The 27,126-nt window shown below is 51.3% G+C and overlaps 1 protein-coding gene across 1 annotated transcript; it reads right to left on the reverse strand.

Moving 5' to 3' along the window:
- Positions 1 to 725: 725 nt before the first annotated feature.
- On the reverse strand, positions 726 to 20,825 carry Myh7 (myosin heavy chain 7). Its single transcript, XM_071606903.1, has 38 exons — positions 20,625 to 20,825; positions 20,208 to 20,351; positions 19,778 to 19,934; positions 19,660 to 19,687; positions 18,827 to 18,935; positions 18,653 to 18,745; positions 18,489 to 18,552; positions 18,003 to 18,101; positions 17,663 to 17,766; positions 16,928 to 17,066; positions 16,715 to 16,833; positions 16,445 to 16,594; positions 16,012 to 16,182; positions 15,093 to 15,402; positions 14,772 to 14,839; positions 14,368 to 14,455; positions 13,382 to 13,499; positions 13,149 to 13,272; positions 12,728 to 12,864; positions 12,244 to 12,499; positions 11,200 to 11,442; positions 10,875 to 11,051; positions 9,925 to 10,070; positions 8,642 to 8,732; positions 7,536 to 7,925; positions 7,176 to 7,302; positions 6,878 to 6,996; positions 5,989 to 6,185; positions 5,261 to 5,444; positions 4,911 to 5,076; positions 4,632 to 4,756; positions 3,770 to 4,078; positions 3,358 to 3,561; positions 3,113 to 3,238; positions 2,730 to 3,005; positions 1,550 to 1,645; positions 1,293 to 1,427; positions 726 to 743 (listed from the first exon to the last, which is right to left on the reverse strand). Exons 1-38 carry the CDS (start codon positions 20,823 to 20,825, stop codon positions 726 to 728), a joined length of 5,808 nt encoding a protein of 1,935 aa, XP_071463004.1.
- Between the last annotated feature and the right edge of the window lie 6,301 nt (positions 20,826 to 27,126).

The following is a 27,126-nucleotide window of genomic DNA, read 5'->3' on the forward strand; positions in this document are numbered from 1 at the left end:
GGCTGAGCCCTGGGACGAGAGAGAGAAGAAAGATAGCTATACTGAGGGTGCTTTTCTCCTGGCTGCGGTAGGGAGAGGCCTAGGCCCTGTGAGGGATGGTGTTGGAAGGGTTCGTGGACTACAGCCATGTAGAGGCTGTGTTCTCTGAGACATGCCAGGGGCTGCAGCATAGAGGGCCATCACTTCAACAGCCTGCGTGGCCCACACCTCTGTGTGGCACTGGTCAGCCCCTTCACACTAAACCTCCTCCCCATGGCCCAGATCCAGATAATACCAGTGTCGGACGGTGTTGACTGGGGCTGAGGTGTAGGACTCAGTGTGTTCTAGGTGAGATTTAGGAGTTTCCCTAAAGTTCCTTTTACCCTAAGGGATGCTAGACCAAGAAGAGGGCTGGAAGAACAGGTGTCCCCCCTCTGTTGATTTGGCTGGGTGGGGAAGAAGATTCCATGGGCCAGTTCTGCTGCTAGGAGGGTTCAGAGCCTCACAGACTCCATGGAGAAGCCTCCTAGCCTGACTTTTGAAGCTGCCCCTCCTCCTCTAGAACCCTACCCCACTCCCATCTGGGCCCCATGGCTGTCAGGCAGTGAAGAACAGTCTAGAGGCAGGATCTCAGCTTCAAGGAAAATTGCTTTATTCTGCATCCTCCCAAGGGGCTCTTATAAAAGGCGCTGTGTCTGGGTCTTCATTGGCACCCCCAGGACTGGATAGATCAAGATGTGGCAAAGCTATTCCTCATTCAAGCCCTTTTGAAAAAAAAAAAAAAAAGTCCAAATTAGCTCTGGAGAGACAGGCACTGTGGGCAGGGGGCACAGAAAACAAAGGTGAGACCAGGGCATGGATGGAAACCCTGAGGTGGGTTTCCACTATGAGTGGGAGGGGGGAGTTCTGGAGGGTCAAGCTCTGGGGTGGGCCAGAGGGAAGCTTCCTGGATGAGGACAAGGTGGTACTCTGGGATGTCCTTCTGATGCTTGAGTGGCAAAGTCAGAGGCCACTCATGTGGGAGGGAAATGAATCTAGCAGTTGGGGGGGGGATTGGAATATATTGGGTGTAGGTAAGTTGGGGTGTTGTAGGCTGGATGACCATTCTAGGGCTGGGATTTACAGGTCATTGAAAGTTAGAATTTTAGAAATCACAGGGAACTCAATTGTGTTGGCTTCTGGGGCTTTCTGGTTCAATTAGGGAATAAATGAAAAGGAGGCAGCCATGGGTGTGTGGGTGCTCTGTCTGAGGCTGGAGGAGCAGGTGCACCTGCTGTTGGAGGCAACAAGTGCAGCTCAGGGGAGGGACCCACCTTGGTGCCAATGTCACGGCTCTTGGCCCGAAGCTTGTTGACCTGGGACTCAGCGATGTCGGCCCGTTCCTCTGCCTCATCCAGCTCGTGCTGCACCTTGCGGAACTTGGACAGGTTGGTGTTGGCCTGCTCCTCCTATGGGGAGTTGGGGGATGTGAGGATGAGGTAAGACGGGGCCTGGGCTCTCATCCTCCAAAGAAGGGGGCCAGCTTCCCTTGGTCCCTCCTCCAGGCCTTGACCCCAGCAGGGTCACTCACCGCCTCCTCAGCCTGGCGCTTGTAGGCCTTGACTTTGAGCTGTAGCTTGTCCACCAGGTCCTGTAGCCGCAGCAGGTTCTTCCTATCCTCTTCAGTCTAGGGGTCAAGGGTGGCAGAAGTGAGGCTGGTACAGTCATTAGGGGCAGCATCCTACCTCCAGCTTCTCTTGTCTTCTTTATCCTGAATGTAATATCCTGAACTGATTCTATTTTCTGATCCACACTAAACGCTTGAATTCTCCTTATAGTTTCTTATCCAAAAGTGTGAATATTGCCAGGTGTGATGGTGCATGCCTGTAATCTCAGTATCTCTGGAAGCTGAGGCAGAATTGTGAGTTCAAAGCCAGCCTCAGCAATTTAGCAAGGCCTTAAGCAACTCAGCAAGACCCTGTCTCTAAATAAAATATAAAAAGGGCTGGGGATTTGGCTCAGTGGTTAAGTGCCCCTAGGTTCAATCCCCAGTACCAAAAAAGAAAAAATATATTTTAAATGATGTGTACCAGGAAGGAATACAAGGAATGGATGGTGGGATTCCTGAAATCATGCCCTAAATTGTGTGTGTGTGTACTCTTCTATGGAGCAGGCTCATGAAGGTCAGGACCTCATAGAGGATAAACTCCCTGGCTCTGGAGCTCAGGAGTGACTTTGGGGATGTGAGCATGATGGAATTTCCTGAGCTGCAATGGAGTGATTTAATCTAGGTTAAGGACAAAGTGTATTTACAGGAATGGTGACATACTGGATTAGTAGAGAAACGAATTCTAATTGAGAGTCTGATTTTAGAACCATGGAAATCTGGAGGGTACTGTCCTGAGTAACTAAAACTTTGAGATTTGTTTGAAAGGCTTTGGTGTGGCTTTGGTATCTTTTGGGGTGAGCGAGGCTACACATTTGTTTCCCGGGGAGCTGTGCTGGGTGAGCCCTGTCTGGACCCCTGGGTGTATCCCCAAGGTATGGGTTGAGGGTGCATGTTGAGGTGGTGCACACAGGCTAGGAAAGTCAGAGACTGATGTCTGGGCCTGGGGACACCCTGGTGAGGCAGGGCTAGGCAGAGTGAAATAGGGCAGCCAGGGGCTGCACTCAACCCTTGCCCCAGAAAAGGTAAAAACAAACACTTCATTCCCTTGGGTGCTTGTCACTGTGGCTTAGTGCAAGGGCTAGAGTCACTGCCCTGCCCGCACCTGGTAGGTGAGCTCCTTGATGCGCCGCTCACTCTTCCTCATGCCCTTCACTGACTCTGCATTGCGCTTCTGCTCCACCTCCAGCTCATTCTCCAGCTCCCGCACCCGGGCCTCCAGCTTCTGCAGCTGCTTTTTGCCACCCTTGAGGGCGATCTGCTCAGCCTCGTCCAGCCGGTGCTGCAGGTCCTTGATGGTCTGCTCCATGTTCTTCTTCATGCGCTCCAGGTGGGCGCTTGTGTCCTGCTCCTTCTTCAGCTCCTCTGCCATCATGGCGGCCTGTGCACAGGAAAGCAGGGGTACATGGTGTGGTCAAGTCTTCACACCCTCACTGCCTAGCCCAGGGGACATGGGCCTGGAGTGGGTGAGCAGGGTGGGGGACTCACATCTGTGATGGCCTTCTTGGCCTTCTCCTCGGCATTCCTGCACTCCTGCACTGCCTCCTCCACTTCAGTCTGGAGCTGGGAGAGGTCTGCATCCATCTTCTTTTTCTGGTTGATGAGGCTGGTGTTCTGGGGTGGGTGGGGGACAGAGCAGGAAAGGCATTGAGCATCCCTGTGTGGCTCCTGACCTTACCAGCTGAGTCCTGCAGCCCCTGCTCTATCCAGGAATGCACAGGGGTGCTGTCTACCTGGGAGTGCAGCAGCTGCACCCGCTCGCTGGTCTCAATCAGTTCCTGCTCAGCCAGCTTCCGTGACCGCTCAGTCTGCTCCACCACGGCCCGAAGCTCCTCCAGCTCAGCCTGGAGCAGATTGTTGCGCCTCTCCACGATGGCGATGTTCTCCTTCAGGTCATCATTGGCGCGGACTGCGTCATCCAGCTGGATCTGGGTGTCCTGAGGGTTAGAAGAATAAGCATGAGATTGAGAGATGGCCTCAGTGTCTTCACAAGGCCCTTACGAGCAGTAGCTTAGCAGGGACCTGATAAAGGTCTCTGCAATGACCGAGGGCAGGAGGGGGCTGGTGTCCCCTTAAAAAGGACCCATGGAAGCCAATCCCCTTTCTGGATGAGGTGACCTCCTACTTCCAAGAGTCTCTGTGTACCTTCAACAAGCTCTGGAGGCTCTTGACTTGCTTCTGAGCTTCAGCAGCCATGCGGTTGGCATGGCTGAGCTGGATCTCCATCTCATTGAGGTCGCCCTCCATCTTTTTCTTCACCCGCAGGGCCTCATTGCGGCTGCGTGTCTCTGCATCCAGGGAGGTCTGCAGCGAGTCCACCACCCGCAGGTGGTTGCGCTTGGCCTGCTCCATCTCCTCGTCCTTCTCTGCCAGCTTCCGCTCAATCTCTGCCTTGATCTGGTTGAACTCCAGCTGGGCTCGAAGGATCTTGCCCTCTTCATGCTCCAGGGAGGCCTGGGAGGAGGGTGGGGAGAGAGGTCTGAGGCTGACAGTCAGGGCCCAGGGTGTGTGTGGTGGGCTTCTGTCCACAAACCATGGATATAGAGAATGTGAGAATGATGTAAGTGACTCAGTCAGAGAAGGAGAAAGAAGAAGGAAGAAAGAGAATGTACCGGGCAAATGAAAACAAGCCTAAGAAAAGGTGATTCAGGCCCTCACAGTGGAGAGCCAGGCATGAAGACAAAGAGGAAAATGAAGAGAAAGGTGTTGCCAAGGAAACGGAGGCAATCAGGCACAGAGTGTTAAAAACACAAAGAGGCAGGCAGAGGCGGGAGGGGAGGTGAGTGGAAATGGGAACTCATCTAGGGTACAATAAGTGAAATGTTTGCATGGAGTTGAGCGGTCCCACATGCATTCTTTCCCCAAATATTTTTTGAGTGCCTGCTATGAGCCAGGCACTGTCCTGATGGGTCAGTGTGCAAAACAGACCAAGGGGAGATGAGAGCAGAGACTGCAGCCATGAGTTTGGCCTCTGCCACCCCTTCCCCACCCCACCCTATGCACCCACCTCAGCCTCCTCCAGGGCTGACTGCAGCTCCAGCTTCTCAGCCTCTAGCTGCTTGCGGACTTTCTCCAGCTCGTGGATACTCTTTCCACTTGAACCCAGCTGCTCAGTCAGGTCAGAGATCTCCTCTGTGTGAAGGACATGTGACTCAGTTGGGGACTGCTGTGGTCCAAAATGGGCTGGAGGCATGTCTCTTTGCTTAGGCCACCTTTGGGGTCCCTGGGCAGACCCTCCATGGGGACATTGCACATGTGGACCCTCCCTGCCTTGGGGCCAGCTCACCCTGCAGGTTCTTGTTCTCCCTCTTGAAGGTCTCCAGGTGCTCCAGCGACTCCTCATAGGCGTTCTTGAGCTTGAAGAGCTCAGTGCTGAGGGAACGAGCCTCCTTCTGCGAAGACTCCAGCTCGGACTGTGACTCCTCATACTTCTGCTTCCACTCGGCCAGGATCTGCAAGGGACAAGGCTCACTGTGCAGCCTCCACATCCAGTCCCATGTCCAGGTGCTTCAGGCCCCTTGCCTGGGCTCAGCCTTCCTCCCCTGCCTCCAAGGAGGTGAGCTCTGGCCTTGCACTGGTACCATGCCTGTGGCCCTCCAGACCTGCACACTGGCTGTGGCCCCACCCATGACCCACCTTGTCAAAGTTCCTCTGCTTCTTGTCCAGGGCCGCAGCGGCAGCGTTAGAGCGCTCCACGTCCACCATCAGGTCCTCGATCTCGTTCTGCAGCCGGTGCTTGGTCTTCTCCAGGGAAGAGCACTTGGCGTTGACGGCCTCCACGGCCTCCTCTGCATCCTGTAGCCTCTGGGCCAGCTTCTTCCTGCCCAGCGAAGGGTGGGAGAGGATGAGGAAGAACGAGGGTGTAGATTTGGATAAGAGAAAACAACATGAACCGTTCAGAAGATAACCTTGAAAACTTAGAAGTAGTGTTCAGAGAAGCCTAAAGACAGGCCCCAGGGACTGAGAACTGGGCAGGCAGAGTATCTCAGTGGCAGGCGTGGAAGACCTGCAGCACCTGGGAGGGGTGGGGGTGGTGTCCCTCTGTCCCTAGACAAGCCTCTCGGCTGTGATGTGGAGGGGGCGTGGGCTTCTGCAGACCCTCCCCTCCCACACCACAGTGCCCCGCCCCATGGGAGCACTCAGCCCTCAGACAAACCTTTTGTTCGTCTTATATTCGGATGAGAAACATAACGCGAGCAAAAAGCTTCCCCGAGAGGAGCAGGAGGTGGGGCTGGGGCAGGGTCCTCCTCTATTGTCAAACACTAGCTAAACATCCCCTGTGTGGAAGCTACTAAGAAGAGGACTTGGCAGAAAGTCCTGACCTCAAAGGGGCTTCAGCCAGAGGCCAGCTGATTGGGACTCACTTGGCCTCCTCCAGCTCCTCTGTTCTCTGGATGGCATCTGTCTCATACTTGGTCCTCCACTGGGCCACCTCTGAGTTGGCCTTGGATAGGACACGCTGCAGCTCAGCCTTGGCCTCTGTCTCTTCCTCATACTGTTCCCGCAGCAGGTCACAGTCATGCCGGGCCGACTGCAGTGCATGGGCCAGGGCGTTCTTGGCCTGGGGAGAGGTGGACACCAGAAGCAGGGTCAGCTTCATCCATGAGGCAACACCAGCCCTTGCCCATCTCCTCACGCCAATCTCAACTTGCTCCCTAGGCTTCCCCAGTGGACCTGGCACATTTTGCTGAGTATTAATAACAATGAGCGCCAGTACCATGGCAGCCATCTCACCACTGCAACTTATGGGGGAAAGAGAGACTCAGAGAGGTCAGGAGGTTTCCCCAAGATCACCAGGCTATACGAGGCAGGTTAGTATAGAGCTCTGGTGATTCTTTAACCCAGATTCTTTCCCTTTTTTCATAAACTCAGCAAAGTGCTAGGAAAAGGTCCAGTTTAGTATCTTTCTTCAGTTTTCAGATGGTCCCACTAATCCCAGGACCCATTCACGAAGTCCCTGCATCCCATACCTATGCCCAGCCAAGGCCATAACTTGCCTCCCTACTTTATTTTCTTGCCACCTCTTCACCCCCTATCTTCCACCCAGGGATGGCAGCAGAGAGGTTCAGGGCCCTGGCCTGGGAAATGGAGTTAGAAAGCATGTGGTTGGGTTTGGGTTATTATTTCTTTTGGGGATTCTCAGACACTAGAGGATAGACAGCAAGCTTCATTCTTGGGAAAGGAAGGGATGCAGATGCAAGGCCAGTTGGTGTGCCTCTTGCTTGGGCCTGGTTGCTGGAGTCCAGGCCTCACCTTAACCTCCTCCTCCAGCTGCCTCTTGAGGTCCTCCAGCTGTTGGGTGTAGGTGAGCTTGCCTCGGGTCAGCTGGGAGATTAGTGCCTCCTTCTCATCCAGCTGCCGGGACAGCTCACCTGGGGAGGCACCAAGGCACTCTCAACTCTTGAAAGTCAGCCATTCCTCTCTCTCCCCAACCCCTCCCTAACCCTCAGGTCCCATTTTCTGGAGAGACGCTATGCATGTGCATGTGAAGGGTGTGTGTACCTGAGCCTGCGGTGGCTCAGGAGGCCCAGATACTGGGATCCAGGCTTACCATTCTCAGTCTGCAGCTTGGCCCGCTGGCTGGTGAGGTCATTGACAGAACGCTGGGTCTCCTCAGCCTTGCTTCGATGCTCATTCATCTGGTCCTCTAGGGTCCGGCACATCTTCTCCAGGTTTGCCTGAGAGAGGGATGAACAATGCATGGATGTTGGGGGTGGGGGCTGAAAGGAGTGAAGGGGAGCAATTAAAGGAGAAAAGAAGAGGGAAAGTACGGAAGGGAGGAGGGGATTAGAGAACCATGTAGAAGAAGGCGAGTAGGAAAAGGAGCCATCAAGGAAGAAAGAAAAAAAAGGGGGAAAAGTGGTGATAGGTAGAGGGTCCTGGAGGAGGGGACTGGTGGAGCTGGGCTCACCTTGGCCTTGATGATCTGCTCCATGTTGGAGGTGACATCGTCCAGCTCCAGCTTGAACTCGCTCTTCTCCTTCTCCAGCTTCTGCTTCACCCGCTGCAGGTTGTCGATCTGCTCACCCAGCTCGGCCACACTGTCAGCGTGCTTCTTGCGCAGGGCTGCGGCTGTGGCCTCGTGCTGCAGCGTGGCCTCCTCCAGGTCCCTCCTCATCTTCTGGAACTCGGCCTCTCGCTTCTTGTTCATCTCGATCTGCACAGATGTGGCCCCTCCGGCCTCCTCCAGCCTCTCACTGATCTCCTCCAGCTCTCGGGACAGGTCTGAGCGCAGCTTCTCCACTTTGGCCCTGGCCGTGCGCTCAGCCTCCAGCTCCTCCTCCAGCTCCTCAATGCGTGCCTGGGCCCAGATGTGAAGGGTTTAGACCACCTGCTTGGACCCCTCCATTGGGCCCTCACCCCAAGGCTCTAAGACTCCTAGCCTGCTAGGAACATTAAGTGAGTTTAGCTCTACTAGAGAGGTGGGCATGAAAGCATTTGGGGAAGGTGGCTTGAACAGCAGAGTTAGCCTTCCTTTGGGTGGATGCTATACATTCTCTTTATTGAAAGGAAAGCAGTTGAAGCTTGATCTTAAAGGACAAAGAGGTCTGGGGCATTTAAATCAGTTAAAAGAAAAAAAAAAAAGACCAAAGTTTAAAAGCAGTATCTGTCTTATTAGACAACTGTAGATCTAACTCAGTGTCTGCTGTTGAGATAAGAACCTCAGAGTTCACTGTCGGTGTTGAAAGGCTCTTAACAGTCACCGGTAACAGGGGAAGGCATGGAGACCCAGAAATCTGGAGCGGTCTTCCCATATTCACCCAGCTAAGGCCGAGCTGAGACAGGAAACCAGGATTTCTACCCTCCAGACGTAGACCTTTTCAGGGTCTCTTCTGATGTTTTCCTTGGATCACACAGCCCTTTTAGGGGACACTGTGATAGCTTTGTGTGTCCTTTCATGAACACAAGGTAAGCTCCTATAATTCTCAGGGATGGGACATTCTGCAGGAGGGAAGCAGGGAGGCTGAGAACCAACTCAAAGACTGCAGAGTCCAGCCTGGGCTTTCTAGACCTCACCTGAAGCTCTTTGAGCTTCTTCTGCAGCTGGCTTCCCAGGGCCTGTTCATCTTCAATCCTGGCATTGAGTGCATTCAGCTCAAAGTCCTTCCTGTAGGGAAGAATTGAGGGTGAGGTAAGGCTAGCTGTGCTCTCTAGAGGCCCAATAGCAATCACTGGAGATTACAATGAAACAAATAGAGAATAGGATTTAATCAGAAAATTGTCCAGGGGTATGTAGGATCCCTGAACACCTGCCATAGGATTGAAGTCCAACAATAATGTAGTGGGAATAGCCTGGTAAACTGGGCTCTGTGGGTCTTTCCTCTCTTTTTTTCTTCCATCTGAAAAATGAGAAGATTGGACTAGCTCATTTTTGGTTTGTCGTTGTTACTTTGGACAACTTGTTAACCTTTATGAGCCTTAGTTTCCTTGGTAGGACTCAAGATACCATCTTTAAAATGTGGCTGAAGACGGCTGGGGAGGCTGAAGCAGGGGGATCATAAGTTCAAAGCCAACCTCAGCAACTTAGAGAGGCACTAAGCAACTTGGAAAGACCCTGTCTTTAAATAAATTATAAAAAGTTCTGTGGATGTGGCTCAGTGTAAGTGCCTCTGGGTTCAATCCCCAGTACCAAAAAAAAAAAAGGTGGCTGAGGAACTAATGGAGTCCTAGATTGATTCATTCATTCAGTAAATTCTACACCTGGGAAAGTGAGAAGACCCCTGTGCAAACACAAGTTGAGGTACCATAAGATCCTCAGGTATCAAAATATGTTCTACAACTCACCATTCACCAAGTCTGGAAGGTGGGTGTGTATACTTTGGGAGGATTTGAAATAATTGGGACCACAAGTTACTCAGAAAAAGAAATGAACTGGCCCCTCCACTTCTTGGGCATGTGGGCAGACTCATTTCTTTGTAGCTTTCTGGGTTCTCTCTGAAAAACCTAAAGGGACTTTCCTGAGAGATCTTGTGTGACGGCTTCCTCCACGTCAAGGAACTGATCTCAAATAGAATCATGTACAAAAGGGACCAAGCACTTGTTTTCATCCCTACTGAGTGCCCCATAAGAAGAAAGGGCTTGAGGGATCCAGGTAAAACTTTTTGCCAGGGAGGACAACAAGACCCTGATGTATGGGTCTTGGGGAGCACAGCGGGACCTTTGCTGAAGTTTAAGCATCTTGTTATGGACGCTACCTGAGGGCGTTGCCTCTCAGGTTGGGTGTCAGCTTGTCTTGCTATGGGCAGAGCAGGCTGTAGGGCTGGGGAGGAGGAAAGGTAGTGAGGAGCAGAACATTGTACTTTTTTAGCCGCTCATCTAGCTGCTGCTTGTCATTCTCCAGGTCCATGATGCTCTCTTGGGTCAGCTTCAGGTCACCCTCCAGTTTCCTCTTCGCTCGCTCCAGATCCATGCGCACCTTCTTCTCCTGCTCCAAGGATCCCTCCAGCTGGTGAAGACAAGGCCCAGCCATGCCCCATGAGGTCAGGCACCTGACTTGGTGATTTTGTAGCTCAGTCACTCCACATTTGGGGAATCTTAGGGGAGCATCCAAGACTTGGAAAAACTTCCCCAGAGTGGGCCAAATGTTCCCAGGGATTGTGAGAGCACCTACCACGGAGAGACTGCTGGACACATATTTAAGGAATGAAGGAATGATTGTGGGACAAAACCTCAAAGCTATATTCATTCATTCAGCATCGTATAAGCACTTACTGTTGCCAGGCTGTGTGCTAGGCTCTGCAGACACAAGTGTCTGTATAAGTTCCTGTCTAAAGGGAGCTCTCAGTCTTGAGCTATGACAGATATTTAAATAAGTATAAAGTGAGAGGACATCCATAGGCCATATATACCCATCTGAGAGAACAGTGATCACTCATGATCAGATCTGCCAAAAATATCAGAAGTGAAAGGATCCTCCTTGAGGAGCCTCACAAAATTCTCAAAGACATGTATCATAGTCTTACCAGAAGTCCCCTAAATCCTGTGGTCAAAGGAAGAGATATATGGGCTTAAAACTAAATTAAATAAGAAAGTCCATCTCTATCATTGATCATGTCAGTGGGATTAGATGCATAATTCAGAATGGATCAACCTCTTCGTTTCCTTTTTCCAGTTTCCTTCAGGAAGGTATCAGGAGAGTGAACTTCCTCCAACACTTCCCTCCCAAAATACACACACAGCCACACAACCACACCCTTCGAACACAGATGGACATTTTATATCTAGACCCTGTCACTCTGAGTCTACTTACATCATCCACCTGCTGCTCTAGCTTGACCTTGGCTTTGGTGAGGGTGTTGACCTTGTCCTCCTCAGCCTGAAGGTCATCCAGGGCCTGCTGGTGGGCCTCTTGCAGAGCTTTCTTCTCCTTGGTCAGTTTGGCAATGATCTCATCCAGCCCAGCCATCTCCTCTGTCAGGTTCTTCACCTGTCAATCCCAAATCCCAGCCCCTTTAAGGTCAAAGGTCACTGGTCTGGAGACATCTCTGGCGACCTCCATGTTAAGGACCAGGACGACATGCTGGCCTGGGAATCCTGAGGAGACCTGGGCTGGAGTCAGAGGGAGCTGCCCTCACCTTGTTCTCTGTTGCGTGCTTCTCTTTCTCCACCTTGGCCAGTGTCAGCTCCAAGTCATCAATGTCCCTTTTGAGCTCAGAGCACTCATCTTCCAGCTTGCGCTTCTTGGCAGTGAGCTCAGCATTCATCTCCTCCTCATCCTCCAGCCTCTCGGTCATCTCCTTCACCTTGGCCTCCAGCTGGATCTTGTTCTTGATCAGCTGGTCGCATCGCTCCTCTGCATCAGCCAGGTTATCTTGTTCCTGAGGGTAAGGCACAGAGGGGAGGTTGTTTAGCAGGCAGAGTCCTTGTCCTTGTGGTTAAATGAAGGGAAAGGTACATCTCTCAAAGAGGAGTGGAGCTCTAAGGTATTCTCAGTTGAGTAGAGTCTTGGAAGGATAGGAAAGGGAAGAGTTTTAGAAAATGTGAGTTGGGAGTATTGGGCAGAGGAGGAGAGAATGAGGAAGCTAGGTATCTTTATTTGTCTCTCTTTCTCTAGACTTCTCCATTGAAGAAAGGGAACTGCATTTGCAGTTGCCAAACGCTTTTATGTATTTACAATGTATTGAGATAGGCAGATTTATTCCATTTAGAGATGAAGAAATTGAGGCTCAAAGATGACTTGTGGGCTGGGTGTGGTGGCACACTCCTATAATCCCAGTGACTTGGGAGACTTTAAAAGCCGGTCAGCAATTTAACAAGACCTAAGCAACTGAGTGAGACCCTGTCTCTAAATAAAATATAAAATAGGACTGGGGATGTGGTTCAGTGGTTAAGTGCCCCTGAGTACAAAAAAAAAAAAACAAAAAGATTTGTGGTTTCCTTAAGGTCATAAAATTATTAAGCTGTGGATCTAGACTGAACTCAGGAAGAAAGCATATATATTTTAAAATTAGTTCTTTTACCCTTTCCTCCTCCTAAGGGACCATCTTGGGGGTCTTTGGAAATAAAATATTTTGCCTGTGAAAGGACAAGATGGTGAGCCCCTGTGTGGGGAGGGGTAGAGTTGTGGGACATGTGGGAAGAGAAAGGCGGAAGGGCCAATAATGGCCCAGGAACCTCACCGCCTGCACTTGGAGCTGCAGGTCATTCTTTTCCTGCAACAGGGACACCATCTTCTCCTCTAGTTCCTTCCGGCGAGCCTCAGACTTCTCCAGTGCATCTTTGATGCGCCCGAACTCCTCCTTCATAGTAGCCATCTCCTTCTCTGTCTCTGCGCTCTTCAGCAGTGGCTTTATCTTGAAGTAGAGCTTCATCCACGGCCAATTCTTGACTCCCATGAAGGCCCGAATGTTCCACTGGATTATTAGCAGGGAGTCTCTGCAAGGGCCCAGCAAGAGGAGTGGTGAGAGAGCCTTCCTGACTCCTTCCCACCTGAGGCCCTGACTCCTAGGTGACACCCCCTTTTCTCCATCCATTCCACCCTTCCTAAGGCCCTTCAACCCTTGCCTCTATTTTTGAAGACCCAGTGAGGTCTTTCTCTTGACACTGCCTTTGAACCAGCCTGGGTCTCAGAGAGGCTGGGAATGTCCTTTTGAGATCTCTCACCTGCGTTCCAGCAGCTTCTTAAACTCCATTCTGGAGAGGACACCCCGGGACTGTGCCTGGATGCGTGTGATGATGCGGCTCAGCCTCTCATCTCGCATCTCTTCCAGCAACCCCAGCAGACCCGCTTTGAAGAACACCTGCAGAGAAAGTGTGTGTCGGCCATTACTAGAAGGATGTATGAGGGAAAAGAGGTGGTGGAGATGATCTTGGGAAGGGCAGCATTTAGAAATTAATTGAAGGGAGGAGGTCAGTGGTATTTGGAACTGGAATGGGAGAGGTGTTTGCCGGGATGGAGAGCATTTGAACCACAGCACATGGTCCAGAGTATCCCTAAGATGATTGGCAAAAGTAGTCAAGAGGTGAGGAATCAAAGGACAAGAGACATCTTCCTTTAAATAATTTGTTTCTTGCTTTTCCTCACCTTGGTGTGTCCAAACTTATACTGGTTGTGGTCAATGTCCAGAGAGCTCAGCAGTTTCTCTGCCCCTTTCCTGCTGTCAATGAACTGTCCCTCAGGGATGGCTGCTGGGTTCAGGATGCGATACCTGGGGAGAGGATTGCTGGGGTCACTGCACTGTACATAGATTCTGCTCTGCCTACAGAATTCTAAGGATGTCTGCAGACTCCTGCACTCTGGGGCACATCTGTACCCACCTCTGCCGGAAGTCCCCGTAGAGGATGCGGTTGGGGAAGCCCTTCCTGCAGATGCGGATGCCCTCCAGCACGCCGTTGCAGCGCAGCTGGTGCATGACCAGGGGGTTGTCCATCACCCCTGTGGCAAGAGGGGAAAGCAGATTGTGTAAGGAGAGCACTGGGATAAGAGCCCAAAAGTTCTGGGTTCTGATCATGGCCCTGGCACTTATTAGCCTGTAACTTAGCAAGTCAGTTAATAATAATCCTCCACTTGTTTCATTTTTTCCCCTAGCATACTTTTAGGAATAACCAAAGGCTTTCACATTTTTTTTTATATGGCTTATACCTTATGTTTTCATAGGTGGTGGTCAGGACAGCTATATTCCATTTTCTGGAGGAGAAGGCTAAAGCCAAATGGATTAAATGACTTGCCAAAGGTCCCAGAGCTGATCAAGATCAGAGCCAGGCCTTGAACCCAGGTCCCTGAGCTTCTTTCTGTCTCCTTACAGATAAAAATGGATAGACAGAACTGGGTGCAGTAGCACACACCTGCAATCCTGGCTACTTGGGAGCTGAGGCAGGAGGGTCACAAGTTTGAAGCCAGCCTGGGCAACTTAGTGAGACCCTCTCTTAAAGTAAAAATAAAAAGGGCTGGGGATAGAGCCCAGTCAAAGTGTACCCCTGGATTCAATTCCTAGTGTTGCATACACACACACACACACACACACACACACACACACACATACACACACACACACACTGGATAGACAGTTCTTGAATTTCTCGTTTTAGGGTTGAAAGTCACTGATGAGGTGATGTCCATCAAAGTGCTATCCAGAATTACACATTCCAAACATAAGGTAGCACTGGGAGCTGATGGTCTGGGAGACCTCACAGGGGATAGGAGAAGAATGTCATTTGGAAAGAATAATGGTGGTAGATTAGGAGATGACTTATAGGGGCCTGTCCCTGGCCCATCCATGGGCTGGCCTGAGTGCATGGCTCACCTGGGGACTTTGTCTCATTGGGGATGATGCAACGCACAAAATGGGGGTGGGTGGAGCGGAGGTTGGTCATTAACTTGTTCAGATTTTCCTGTGGCAGAAAAAACAAGAGGGAAAAGTAAAAAAAGAAAAAGAAGTAGGAAAGGAAGAGATGGAAGAGAAAGAGAGATGAAGAGAATGCAAGAGGATGAAAAGTGTGGGAGGCAGACGGAAATGAGAGGTGAGATTAGAGGCCAGTAGATGACAGGAATTGATGACCAAGAGAAAGGACCAAGAATGCATAGGGGAGACTTGGAGGGAGAGGAATTGGAGATGAAGAAGGCAGGGAAGGGCCAGGGCTGTGTGGGGTTCGGGCACCACAGTTGATAGGGAGCCATGATGAATCAGAGCTGGGGCCATACACTTACCCTGTGCAGAGCTGACACAGTCTGAAAGGATGAGCCTTTCTTGGCTTTGCCTTTGCCCTTTTCAACAGCTGTGGGAAAGGGAGACAACAAAAGTAAGACCATTGGGTGTGTGGAGAATCGAGGCATGGGGTGAAGAATCACAGCTTCTCTTCGCATCCCACTGGCCAACCCAGTCTTCAATGTAGTCACCTCCACCCACTTCCATCCCATTCAGTCTGTAAACCTTAGGGCGGGAAACAGTGTGGTGTAGCAATTGACCTGTTTCAGAAGCATGGCAGAAACTGTTCCTTAGTCCCCTGGGGTGCCTCCATCTCTACTTACGTGCATCAGCCCCGGCGTAGTTGGCAAATAGGTTGCTGAGAAGCTTGAGGGAGGACTTCTGGTACAAGCCCACCACTGTCTCATTGAGTGGGTCTTTGTTCTTCTGCAGCCAGCCCAAGATGTTGTAGTCCACGATGCCGGCATAGTGGATCAGGGAGAAGTGGGCTTCCGGCTTCCCCTTGATATTGCGTGGCTTCTGGAAGTTGTTGGACTTGCCCAGGTGGTTGTCATAAAGCTTGGCCTTGAAGGTCATGTCAGTGGCCTTGGGGAACATGCACTCCTCTTCCAGGATGGACATGATGCCCATGGGCTGGGGGTAGAGGGGAGAGCATCACTGAGTGTGCATCACACAGTGGAAATGGATTCTGCTCCACTGTCAATATTTGCTCATGGAGATGCCCCTTGTTGTATCAAGGTATTAGGCTCAGTTCTGAGGACAGTCATCTATCGACTGGCATCTGCTCAAGTTTTCCACAATGGAGAATTTTATTGATGACCGAGGGACCCTAGTGAAAATCTTGAAATGTGGCTGCTGTTTGGGCTTTACATATCACTCCATCATCCAGATCCCTGAGATGCCAGGGTTGAAAATAAGTGTACTTTTATGAGCCCCCCACCATGCTACCCTTACATATCCTGATCCTTGGGTGTAAACAAAGGCCATTAAACACTCTAGTGGGGAAGTGTCCTGCAGGTGTCCATCATCCATGTGTCTACTCCCAAGCCCCTGGAAACTCAGCTGTTTCAGATGCCTCCCTCTCCTGGATAATAGGACAACAACAGGGCTCTGGAAACTTGGGCTTGGGACTCTTCAGCCTCACTTCTATTAATTATTCCGTTCACATTCCCCTAAGGGAGAGGGGCTGCTGCTTTGTCTGATCTAGCAGAGGAGGGAGACACAGGTTGCAGGGCCAGGCACCTTCTCGATGAGGTCGATGCAGGCCTGCAGGTCCATGCCAAAGTCAATGAACTCCCACTCGATGCCCTCCTTCTTGTACTCCTCCTGCTCCAGCACGAACATGTGGTGGTTGAAGAACTGCTGCAGCTTCTCGTTGGTGAAGTTGATGCAGAGCTGCTCAAAGCTGTTGAACTGCAGGCAGGGAGGGGCAGGAGCAGGTCAGGCAGGCAGGTGTCTGGGTGGCCACGGGGGTCAGCCCAGAGCTGTGCCATGCACCATGCCCAAGCCCAGCAGGGGTGGGACTGGTCCCCTCCCAGGTCAGGGCAGGGGAAGGAGGGCTTGCCCTGAGGACAGAGACAATGACTGCCCTGTCAGTGCCACTGCCTTTCTGTGCTTGACCCATAGCTGGCCCTCCACAAGTGACTGTGAGTGTGCAAGTGGCTCCCTGGCTCACATCAAAGATCTCGAAGCCAGCGATGTCCAGGACTCCTATGAAGTACTGGCGTGGCTGCTTGGTCTCCAGGGTGGCGTTGATGCGTGTCACCATCCAGTTGAACATTTTCTCATACACCGCCTTGGCCAGTGCTCCGGTGGCATATATCACCTGTGAGGTAGGGGAAAGACCCAGATGAACAGGCTTACCAGGAGGAAGGAATTTGAAAGCTCCCACCTCTCCATACTAAGATCCCCACCCCATCCATTTTATCTTCTGAAAATGACCCACCTGCTGGACATTCTGTCCCTTGGTGACATACTCATTGCCCACTTTCACCCGAGGGTGGCACAGCCCCTTGAGCAGGTCAGCTGAGTTCAGCCCCATAAGGTAGGCGGACTTGTCAGCCTCTAAAAGGAAAAGTCAAGTAGCAAATTTGGTAAGGGCTCGACTGCTCAGCATATGTGGCCCTCAGTGACTCTGCCCACCTTCCCTGACTCCCACCTTCAGTGCCATCGGGCTCCGCCTGCTCCTCCCGCTGCTTCTGTTTGAACTTCATGTTTCCAAAGTGCATGATGGCGCCTGTCAGCTTGTAAATGGAGCTCTTCTCTTCTGAAGTGAAGCCCAATACATCAAAGGCATTCTGTAGGCAGACCCCAAATTGGAGGATCCCAGAAAAGGAAGTATGACTGGTAAATGAGATCACTCATAAATTGGAGAGAACTTGTATTCTTAATCCCTGAGGGTTCCCAGACGCCCACGCCCCGCAGGGAACTCCAAAACAAAGATGGAAGATTGGAGAGCAGGGTGTGGCCTGGCTCCGCCCACTCTCAATAGTCCTAGGTTTTTTCTGGAGCTGTACCCACTTATGTTTCTAGTCGCTGCACTTGCTCCCCTGCTGGCCTCCCACACCTTCTGTAGCTGTTCTTTACCTAATAGCCTTCCTCAGCCCGGTGACTCCCTTTTCCTTCTCCTTGGTGATGCCTTATTTCTTGCCTTGTCTGCCTCTGTGTCCCATGGCTTTCAGCCCTCTCTTGTTTGATTGAACGCCAAATACTGGCCTGGCCTGTCTCATCTCACACATATCCCAGCATACCCTGGTGACAGGGCACATTCTGGCTATCAGGGAGTCTATACAACAGACAGCCAATGTCTTAGCTTTATTCCTCAAGTGGTGAACTGGCCAATTGTGCCCCTGCTGCCCATTTTCCGCCTTTGCCTTGGTCCTCACACACTTACATCAGTGGCCATGAGCTCTTCAGAGTCATCGATTGAGGCCACGGTGGTCTCTCCTTGGGAGATGAATGCATAATCATAGGGGTTGTTGGTGATCAGCAGCATGTCTAGGAGGGTGGAATGTGGTCTGAATATGACACAAGCCCCTGGCTTTCATGGGGGCTGCCAGCCATGCACATAGCCCTGGGGCAACACAGGATAGGGCTTGTCTTGGCTCTGCATTCCACAGAACTGAATCTAACAGTGCGGTGAAGCCCAGGGCATGCTAACTGAATCCAGCCACAAGCAGCAGGGACCAGGTTGCCATGGAGATAGCTGGTCTCCGTTGGTGGCTCTGACTCACCCAGCAACTCAGGCTTTTTGTTAGACAGGATTTGGTAGAAAATGTGATAATCTCTCTCTGCTTTCAGCTGGAAAATAACTCTGGATTTTTCCAGAAGGTCTGTGAACCGTCAGACAGAAGGAGAGAAAGGAAAAGGTTAGATTTTCAGATACAAGAAAAAAGAGGAAGATAAATGATAAACGTAGCAAGCAAAAGTCAGAGGGGGTGGACTGGCATGGTACACAGAGCTCACACTCACAGAGGAAGACAAAGACCCAAAAGGAGAGGGATCATCTCAGACAAAAATCCCAGAAAAACATACACAAATGTACAGAGTCAGAGACAGATAAAGACCCAGAGCAAGTCTCAGGGAAAGACAAATATACAGTCCTAGAGACACAGACGCATAGAGACAGACAGGAAGAGAGGAGAAAAACAGAGTTGGGGTGGGGAGATGAGATGATCAAGGACAAATTTGCTGAGCCCTAGCAAATTCTTGGTACTCACAGGTCTCTATGTCTGCAGATGCCAGTTTCCCTGTAGCTCCAAAGTGGATTCGAATGAATTTCCCCTGAAGAGATGGAGGAGGGTGGTGATGAGTTGGGGGAAGGCTCATACTTGAGGCCATCCCTTCAACTCAAGTCCCAAGCTCAAGGTCAGGGACCACTCACAAAACGGGAAGAGTTGTCATTCCGGACAGTCTTGGCGTTGCCAAAGGCCTCCAGAGCAGGGTTTGCCTGGATAATTTGATCCTCCAGGGTACCCTGAAGAGTCAAGGAAGGATGGCAGATGAGAGGCTGCCCCTCCCTTTCTTCAGCGCAAACCTTGGAGGACACCTGGCCTACCTTGCCTGGGTTCTGGTCCTTTTTGCTGCGGTCCCCAATGGCGGCGATCACAGCAAAGTACTGGATGACCCTCTTGGTGTTGACCGTCTTCCCAGCTCCGGATTCTCCGCTGTCAGGAGAGTCAGGGGCTCATTAGACAGAGAACAACACTGCTTGAGTGAGGAGAGAATGTCTGTCTGTTTTTGTTTTTTTTAGATCTTTTATTTTATTTATTAATTTAATTTATATGAGGTGCTGAGGATCGAGCCCAGGGTTTCACACATGCCAGCCAAGCACTCTACCACTGAGCCACAACCCCAGCCCAGAGAAAATGTCTGTTTTATAGGACCCCTGAACAGGAAGCTGCTGGATAATAGGTACCCAAAACACACAACCGTCTTCAGACATTCATAGGGTTAGGGGTAACAGCCGGGCACAAGGAGGCGCTGGGTTTGGGCAGGTTGAGCCCATGCTTGATGGGGCAAGGTCAGTAGGAGGAGATAGGCCTCGGGTGTTTTAGAAAAGAATGGATGGGGCTTAAAGAATGAGGAAAGTTCCTGAAGGAAAAGATGAAGGAAAATGAAGAGGAGGAGAAGACACGGTAGCAATAATCTTATGGGTGAATGGTGAGTTAGAGGAGAGTAGGCAAAGGAGATGAGAGAGGAAAAATAGGAGAGGGCTGGGGAGAAGAAAATAAGAGGAGAAAGCAAAGAGAAGGGTCAGGGCAAAGATCAGAGAAGAAAAGGGAGATGAGCATGAAGGCAGAGGAGAAGAGGAAGGACTATAGTGCTCTGGGTCCCTGCTGGGGCTGGGCTTAGGAATTCTGGAAGGGAACAGTGCAGGACTACACTCACGTGATGAGGATGGACTGGTTCTCCCGATCTGGAAGAGAAAGAGGAGAGGCAATGCAGTGAGGGCTGAGGGCTCAGCTGGGGGTTGGGTGGGCAGGCACAGGGCAGGTGCAGGGCTCACCTGTCAGCATGTACTGATAGGCGTTGTCAGAGATGGAGAAGATGTGAGGTGGGGCCTCGCTCCTCTTCTTGCCCCGGTAGGCAGCCACCACCTCGGCATTGTACACTGGCAGCCACTTGTAGGGGTTGACAGTGACACAGAAGAGGCCGGAGTAGGTCTAGAAACAGAAAAAGTGGGTTTCCAGTGATGAAGTGGGGAGAGGTGGTGATTTTCAGAGTTAAAGACCCCAGGGGAGGAGAAAGGGAAATGGAAAACTCTAAATGGGTTCTTGTGAGTCATGCCAGCCCAAGGCATTTGAATGGAGCAAGGATTTAGGGACTAATAGAGTGCAACACTGCCTGGGCACCAGAAGTAAATATTTTGGCTCAGGAGTGGAAACCCTTGGGTCAGGATGGTCTGTTCCAATGGAGAGCCTGGTGCCTCCACTCACGTAGATCATCCAGGAGGCGTAGCGCTCCTTGAGGTTGTACAGCACCGCCGGCTCGTGCAGGAAGGTCAGCATGGCCATGTCCTCAATCTTGTCAAACTTGGGTGGGTTCTGCTGCATCACCTGATCCTCCTTCACGGTCACCGTCTGCAACATCCCCCAGAGACCCTCCTGTCAGCCTGTGTTTCCCCTTCTCCCTCATCAGGGAAAGGAGGAGGGCATGTTACAAGACCCTGGTATCCAGCAGGGAAGGAACCAGGATCTCACCGAGAGCCCAGATTGGATGCTGGGAATGAGAAGGGCTCTTTGAGGGTTTGGATCTCTATCCAAAGGGAAGGAGACTCAGCCTGGCACAGTGGCACATGCCTATAATCCCAGAGGTGAGCCCATCCCAGGTGTGGGGATGTGGTAGACACCCACCTTGCCATTCTCAGTCTCAGCAGTGACTTTGCCACCTTCTCGAGACACAATCTTGGCCTTGACAAACTCTTCTTTTTCATCAGGCACAAAGACATCCTTCTTGAGGTCAAAGGGCCTGGTTTGGGCTTCCAGCCGCTCCTTCTCTGATTTGCGCAGGAAGGGGGCGGCAGCCCCAAACGCGGCCATCTCCGCATCCACCATGGCTGTGCCTAGAGTAAGCAGGAGAAGCTGTCTTTCCTCCCATTGCTCTCTCCTTTAGGTGGGAATCCCCAAACCTAGCACATGCTCAAGAGGAGTTACCAGTGAGTCCCTCATTCTTAACCACAGAGCAGTCTAGCAAACCCACCAGGGTAGAAGGGACAACCAGCTTTTGTTCAGGCTAGGGCTGTCCTAGGGGTCAGAAGAGTGTCTTGCACTGCTTCTGAGAGCAGGAATCTGACTACATCCATCTTTGACCCTCACCAACCTCTGCCCTCCCCCAGAAGTTAGAGATAAGCTGCTCTTGGTAGCCAAGATGTCCTCCCACAGGCAAGGCAGAAATGGGAGAGTTCCATAGCTTGGGTTTGGGGCTAAAATGCCCAGTCTTCCCAGATCCCTCACACTCTGTCTTCAGCTTTTCTTACATTGGTTTCTCAAATGTGTCTAGAGATGAGGAATGGAGCCCAGGCCTGCAGGGGACATGGAGAGTGGCCCAACCTGACTAGCACCACTTCCCCTCTTCTCCCTGGCTCTGTCATTTGGCACAACCACCCTTCCCTGGAACTGAATCAAGTTGGAAGTGGTGGTCAGCTTCTCAGGTCCCATGCTCTTTCTTCCTTTCCAAACACTATTTCCTTTCCCCCAATAACTAGTTATAACAGTTTCCTGGTGTTAATGCAACACTTGAGCCCCAATCCTCCCACTCTTGGGAGATAGTCCCACCTTCGTATATACCCAGGCAGTGAAACTTTTTTTGAGTCACCTGAAAAACAATAGTGGTCACATTCGTTCAGGGTTTTCATTCAAAAAACTTCTATGCACATTCACTTACTCAATCCTCACCCCACTGGACAGAAGAGGGAATCAGGGTTAAGTGGCTTGCTTGTCCAAGACAAAACAATAAGTAATAGAGCCAAGTCTTGACCTTGAGCCTCATGACTCTAAAGCCAGTGCTTTTCCGTCCTGTCCCCATTTTGTCACTCTTTGTGGGCATTTTCAGAGAGAAGACACTGTGAGTGTCCTCATCCAGGTCCCCCATCACACAGCCCAACACTGCCACATGCTCTGATGAACACACATTCTTATGCACACATGTCACCAAAGACAGGCTTCCTTTTTATACCTCAGCACCTCCCCCCAGCATGCCACATGTTCTTCCACAACAGATGTGTATGTATGTGTATGTATATATATATGGCATAAATATGCTTGTATGGCTGTGTGACCACAACCACGTGTCTGTGAGCTCTTTCTGCATGGTTACATACACTGCAACAGTCATGACTTCTGGATGCACAGACAAATGCCTCCACATGCATGGACATGGCAATTATATGTTCCAGACCCTACTGAACTAGTTGTATGTATACACAATTCCTATGTAATCATTCTTTGCCATCTTTCACTCCTCTCACAGATGGACCTGCTTGTCCTCTGGCATGATGATAAATACATCTCCCCCTTATCCATTTCTTAGGTAGTGGAAGCACACACCTTCCCTTACATTCAAAACATATGCACTTATACATGCACATGCGCATACACACACACACACACACACACACACTCTTCTTATGTATTCTGGTCCTATATGCTCAGATACAGATATCTTCCCTTGGGAACACATGAGCCCCCTCATTCCCATGGCACAGACATACATATTTAGATCTGCACATGTGTGCTCAATGACCATACTGGGTACTCTGCATAGAGCCCTGCAAGAAGCTTGCTGTTCCTAGGGAACTGCTTCTTAAACCTGGAGCCCCCTTATCCCAGGAGAAGGCCTCCAGCTCCCATTCCTACCTGAGAGCAGCAAGGAAACACACAGAAAGCAGGAAAGAGCTGAGAGTCAGACCTGGTCTCAGGGGCTGTATATATGGGGCAGCAGGGTGCCCCCACCCCCACCTGCACCCAGTCCCTAGCCAGATTTAGAAAGGGCTGTTGTCACTAAAAGCATTTCCCCCGCCCTGCCCCCCCCCACTGCCCAAACAGTGCTCCCCCTCCCCCTCTAGCTAGGAAACAATTGGAAGTGGTCGTCATTGTTATGGCATGGAGCGTGCAGGGTCTGAGTTCCAGGGGGCGGGGTGGCTCAAAGTGCAGCAAAAATATCTCCCAGGGCAGACCTCACATTCCCCAGCTAGCTGGAGAGCACATTGACCACGACCACCATGACCTCTGGCAGACAGGGCCCTGGCTGTCCTGTAGGGCACTCCTGGCCCCTTGCACTCTGAGCCTGGTACCCCCTATCCCCAGCGCTGGCCTGGCCCCATTTTCACAGTGTCCTCCCTGCTCCCCTTCCCTGGGCCTGCATCCAACTGTGAGATGGGAAGAGGCTGAGTGTCAGCAGCATAAAGGGGTAGGGCAGAGCTGGGGGCATGACCCCAAGGTGGGAGCTGACCTGGGGCAACTGGAAGGAAGTTTTCTTGTTAGGTGGTAGGAACAACGGATGACCAGGAGCTTAGACATGGGGACTCTGGCTCAGGCAGTGATTTCTTTGGACCAGAAGTCAATGTGTTGAGGTCACTGAGCCTCAGAGCCAGACAATTCTTTAGTGATCCATCCAAGTTCTTCATTTATGGAGAGGGGAATTGCCTTTTCTAAGGTCACACAACTAATGGGAACAGCAAATTTCAAGGTGAGAAACCTTAAGAGATGGGGGACAGAGCTGGCCTAGAAAGGGGGGGCTGGGATTCCTAGGAGGTAAGGACCCACTGTGTGTGAAGGCAGGACCCAGCAGCCTGATAGTTCCAGTTGGGAGCCCTTTCCTGACTCATTACTCATCTACCCTGCAGGTACTAGATGCCTTAGCCCAGGGGCTCACACACTTAGGGCTATAGATAATACAGCTGCTCAGAGTGAGGAGACCCCCAACCAATACTGCTGTTGCCTGACCCACTCAGCCTCTGCTGGAGTGACCTCTGACCAGACTTGGTTGTGATTAGTGTTCTGGCAAACGGGGAAAGGAACAGGACAGGAAAATCCTCCTGGGCTCCTGCAGACCCAGGGAGCAGCCACAGGGGAGGAGAGAAAGGAGCTGTGCTGGATGTCTGCGTGCAAGCCTCACTGCTCTGTGTCCAGGCAACCGCTGCGTGGTTTGGTTTGAAATCCTCCCTTCTTCCCAAGCACAGCTCTCAGCGCATGCGGATTAATCCATCTGATTAGCTGTCAGCTTGGAGGAAACAGGCAGGCCTGGGGGATGGGGTGCCCAGTAGGTACATTTTAAAGGTGGGATGGGCACAGGAGGAAAGGGGAAATCCAGGAGGGGGCCCCCATGGGGGCTGCTCTGTAACCAAGTCTGAGGGCATTGAGCAGATGGGTGTTGGGGGGGTGCGGGCAAGTGGGGGACAGACCACAGACTGCAGGGGCTGTTCTGACGCAGCTGCAGCTCTGCAGTGCTGCAGAGGTTTAGAGTTGTAGAGTTGCTGAGGAGGCCCCAATGGGCCTTTCTGCTAGCATGCCCAGTGGAACAGAATCTGGGGGTCCTGGCTTGGTCCTGCAGATGCTGAGAAGTCAGCCTCACTGGTAGGGACCTCAGGGATTAATGATGAAGGGCGAAAGCTCCTTTCCTACCCTTCCAGCTTTCTAAGCACAAAAGTGCCACCCCTTTCTGATTTCCCAGGGCTCAGGCACAGATACAAGCAATTGAGATTGCAACAAAGGATGCTTGGGACATGAGTGACCACTTCCAAGCCAATGTCTCTGCCTTGAACCAGTCTCCTTGGCAATGCAGTTGGGAGGCCTTTTCTACACTTAGTCACCTCACTTTTTTTTTTTCCTTTCAGGTTTGGAGGGCTCTGGTCTATGGATGTTTCCACGTTACTGTTCTCCACTCTCCAATGCAAAATAGAACTCATCTCCTTAACTCTGGTTTCTCTGTCTCATATATTAGTTTGGAACATCTGATGTCCTTAAGGACCCCCACTCAGTCCCTAGCTCCTCCAGCACCTGCCCTTGGCTCCATCATGATTGTTCTCCTTCTGCTTTGCTGCTGTCTAAAGACAGAACCGCTTAGCCCATTCCTTTATTATTTAACGAGTATTTATTGAGTATCTACTATGTGCTTGGTTTTGTCCTCGTCCATGAGAATATAATAGTAATCAAAAGAAAGATCCCTCGGGGCTGAGGATGTGGCTCAAGGGGTAGCGCGCTCGGCTGGCATGCGTGCGGCCCGGGTTCGATCCTCAGCACCATATACAAACAAAGATGTTGTGTCCGCCGAAAAATAAAAAATAAATATTAAAAAATTCTCTCTCTCTCTTTAAAAAAAAAGAAAGAAAGAAAGAAAGAAAGAAAGATCCCTCCTCCAGGCAGCTGTATTCAACATTTAGAAGTAGAATCCAGACTCAAGCTTATCACCAGTGCCTTCGCACACACACACACATTCCTAGTGGGGGGAGTGAGGGCTGGGGCCCATGCTATGGGGTGGGTGGCAACTGTGCAGCATGTACTACAGAGTGACAGCAGACAAGACAAAGGAGAACAGACCAAAATGCTATAAATAAAAAGGGGCTGAGGGAGAGCAGCCCAAGGTAGACCAAATAAGGCCTGAGTGGAAGGAAGGTGATCTGTCTCCCTGTTCTCCCCTCCCCCGGCATTGTGCCTGCTTTGTCTGGGCTCTGTCACCACCCTGGTCAAGTGTCAGGCCGAAACAGGGGCCATTTGCTGTGAACATGCCTGCAGGAGTCCAAAGAAAAAGTTGCTAAAATTACTACCAGGAATTGCAGCGGGGGGTTGGGGGAGATATGGTAAACTAAAATAGACCTCAGCATGGAAAGAGGGAAATCAGAGGAGCCCCAAAACCCAAAGGGAAGGGAGAGTAGTGGGCAGGAAGAGGCAGGGGACCTGGTCCTGGAGGAGGAATGAGGCACCAGTTGTTTTGCACATGGGAGAGGAGACCTGCCCGGGGGTGAGGTGGGGTGGGGGTGAAGGGCCAGCTCTTCCATCTGCCTGTCCCTAGAATCCCTGACCTTGGGGGGACCCTATCCTGGCTCCACACGAGCCTGGGATTAGGGAGCGGAGCTTTGTGCCTGTCTCGGGTTTCCCTTTAGGGACAGCTGCTCCTTCTTGTCATTCTTTTGTCTTCCCGCTGCCTCCAACGTCTTTTGTACCTCTGTACCCCTGGCTCCCTGCTCCACAATCTCTGCTTTCTGATCGACAGTGGACAGCTGGAAAGACAGCCCAGTGTAGTTTGGAGTGTTTTTGGAAAGGTAGAGCTCTCCTTTGGGGAATGTTTGGAGGGGCACAACTCACTGAAAAGAAGGCATCATGGAGAGCGACAGTCTGGATCCAGGGCTGGAGGCCTCAGGAGGCCTGTGAGGAGCAGCCTGGGGAACTTGGAGTGGGTCACGGTATCCACCTTGAAACCCATCTCCTCTATTTTCTAGCTGTGTAGGCTAGGTTAGTCATGTGATCTCTCTGAGCCAGTTTATCATCAATAACATAAGTGTAGTCATATTTACTTGAATCGGTAAAGAGTCTAGAATACTCCAGACACACTGTTCCTCAAAGCAGGCAGTTCTTATCCTTAAGAATATAGAGCTGAGGAAACCAGTCTGCCGATGATAGGGCCCATTACCCTACTGTAAGTCCTTTGTTTTATATCTCTCTCAGCCCCACTAAGTGTTCTTGGGTCAGGGGATCATATGGGCCAGGGTGGATCTGGTATCCTGCAGTACTGTGCTCTTATCTGCCCAGAGGGTGGCTGCCCATCATGCAAGGGGGCCAGGGTGCTGAGGCTGTTCTAGGCTCAGCCCAGGCCCACCTCCCAGCCCTGAGTCAAGAGAGGCACCACTGCCTGACTGCTGTTCATGGAGCTGCCCTGCTGAAAGGCCAGTGTGCACCCTGAGGCCCACCATTCCCTTTGGAATTCCAACCCATGTCTGTTTAGTAGCTTTCCATTGACCTGCCATGTTGCTCAGACCAGCAGAATGGACAATATCCCAGAAGCCATGAAGAATGACTACAGGTTTAGGCTGACAAATGGTGACATAGGCCAAGACACCAAATGAGAGCACAAGCCAAGCATCAGCAGGATGTGTCCTAGCCTGAATATCTAGGGGCCCTGGGTGGAGCTGCCTGGTGGAGCTGGGCTGGCTCCAGGGTATGGGAGTTGGGCTGTGGAAGAGAGGCAGACAAACCTAGAGTCCTCAGGAGACAGGCAGAGCCAGCCTTGGGTTGCCCAGGGGTCCTTTAGCAGTTTCAACCACCCCTGGGCAGAGTCAGACTAATCAAAGGATGCAGAAGTCCGGGAAGCCCCTAGAAGGAGAATGACTAGAGTACTGGGATATGAAATAATTGAGAAAAC

Source organism: Marmota flaviventris, chromosome 2 (assembly GCF_047511675.1).
Source record: "Marmota flaviventris isolate mMarFla1 chromosome 2, mMarFla1.hap1, whole genome shotgun sequence".
NCBI lineage: Eukaryota > Metazoa > Chordata > Mammalia > Rodentia > Sciuridae > Marmota > Marmota flaviventris.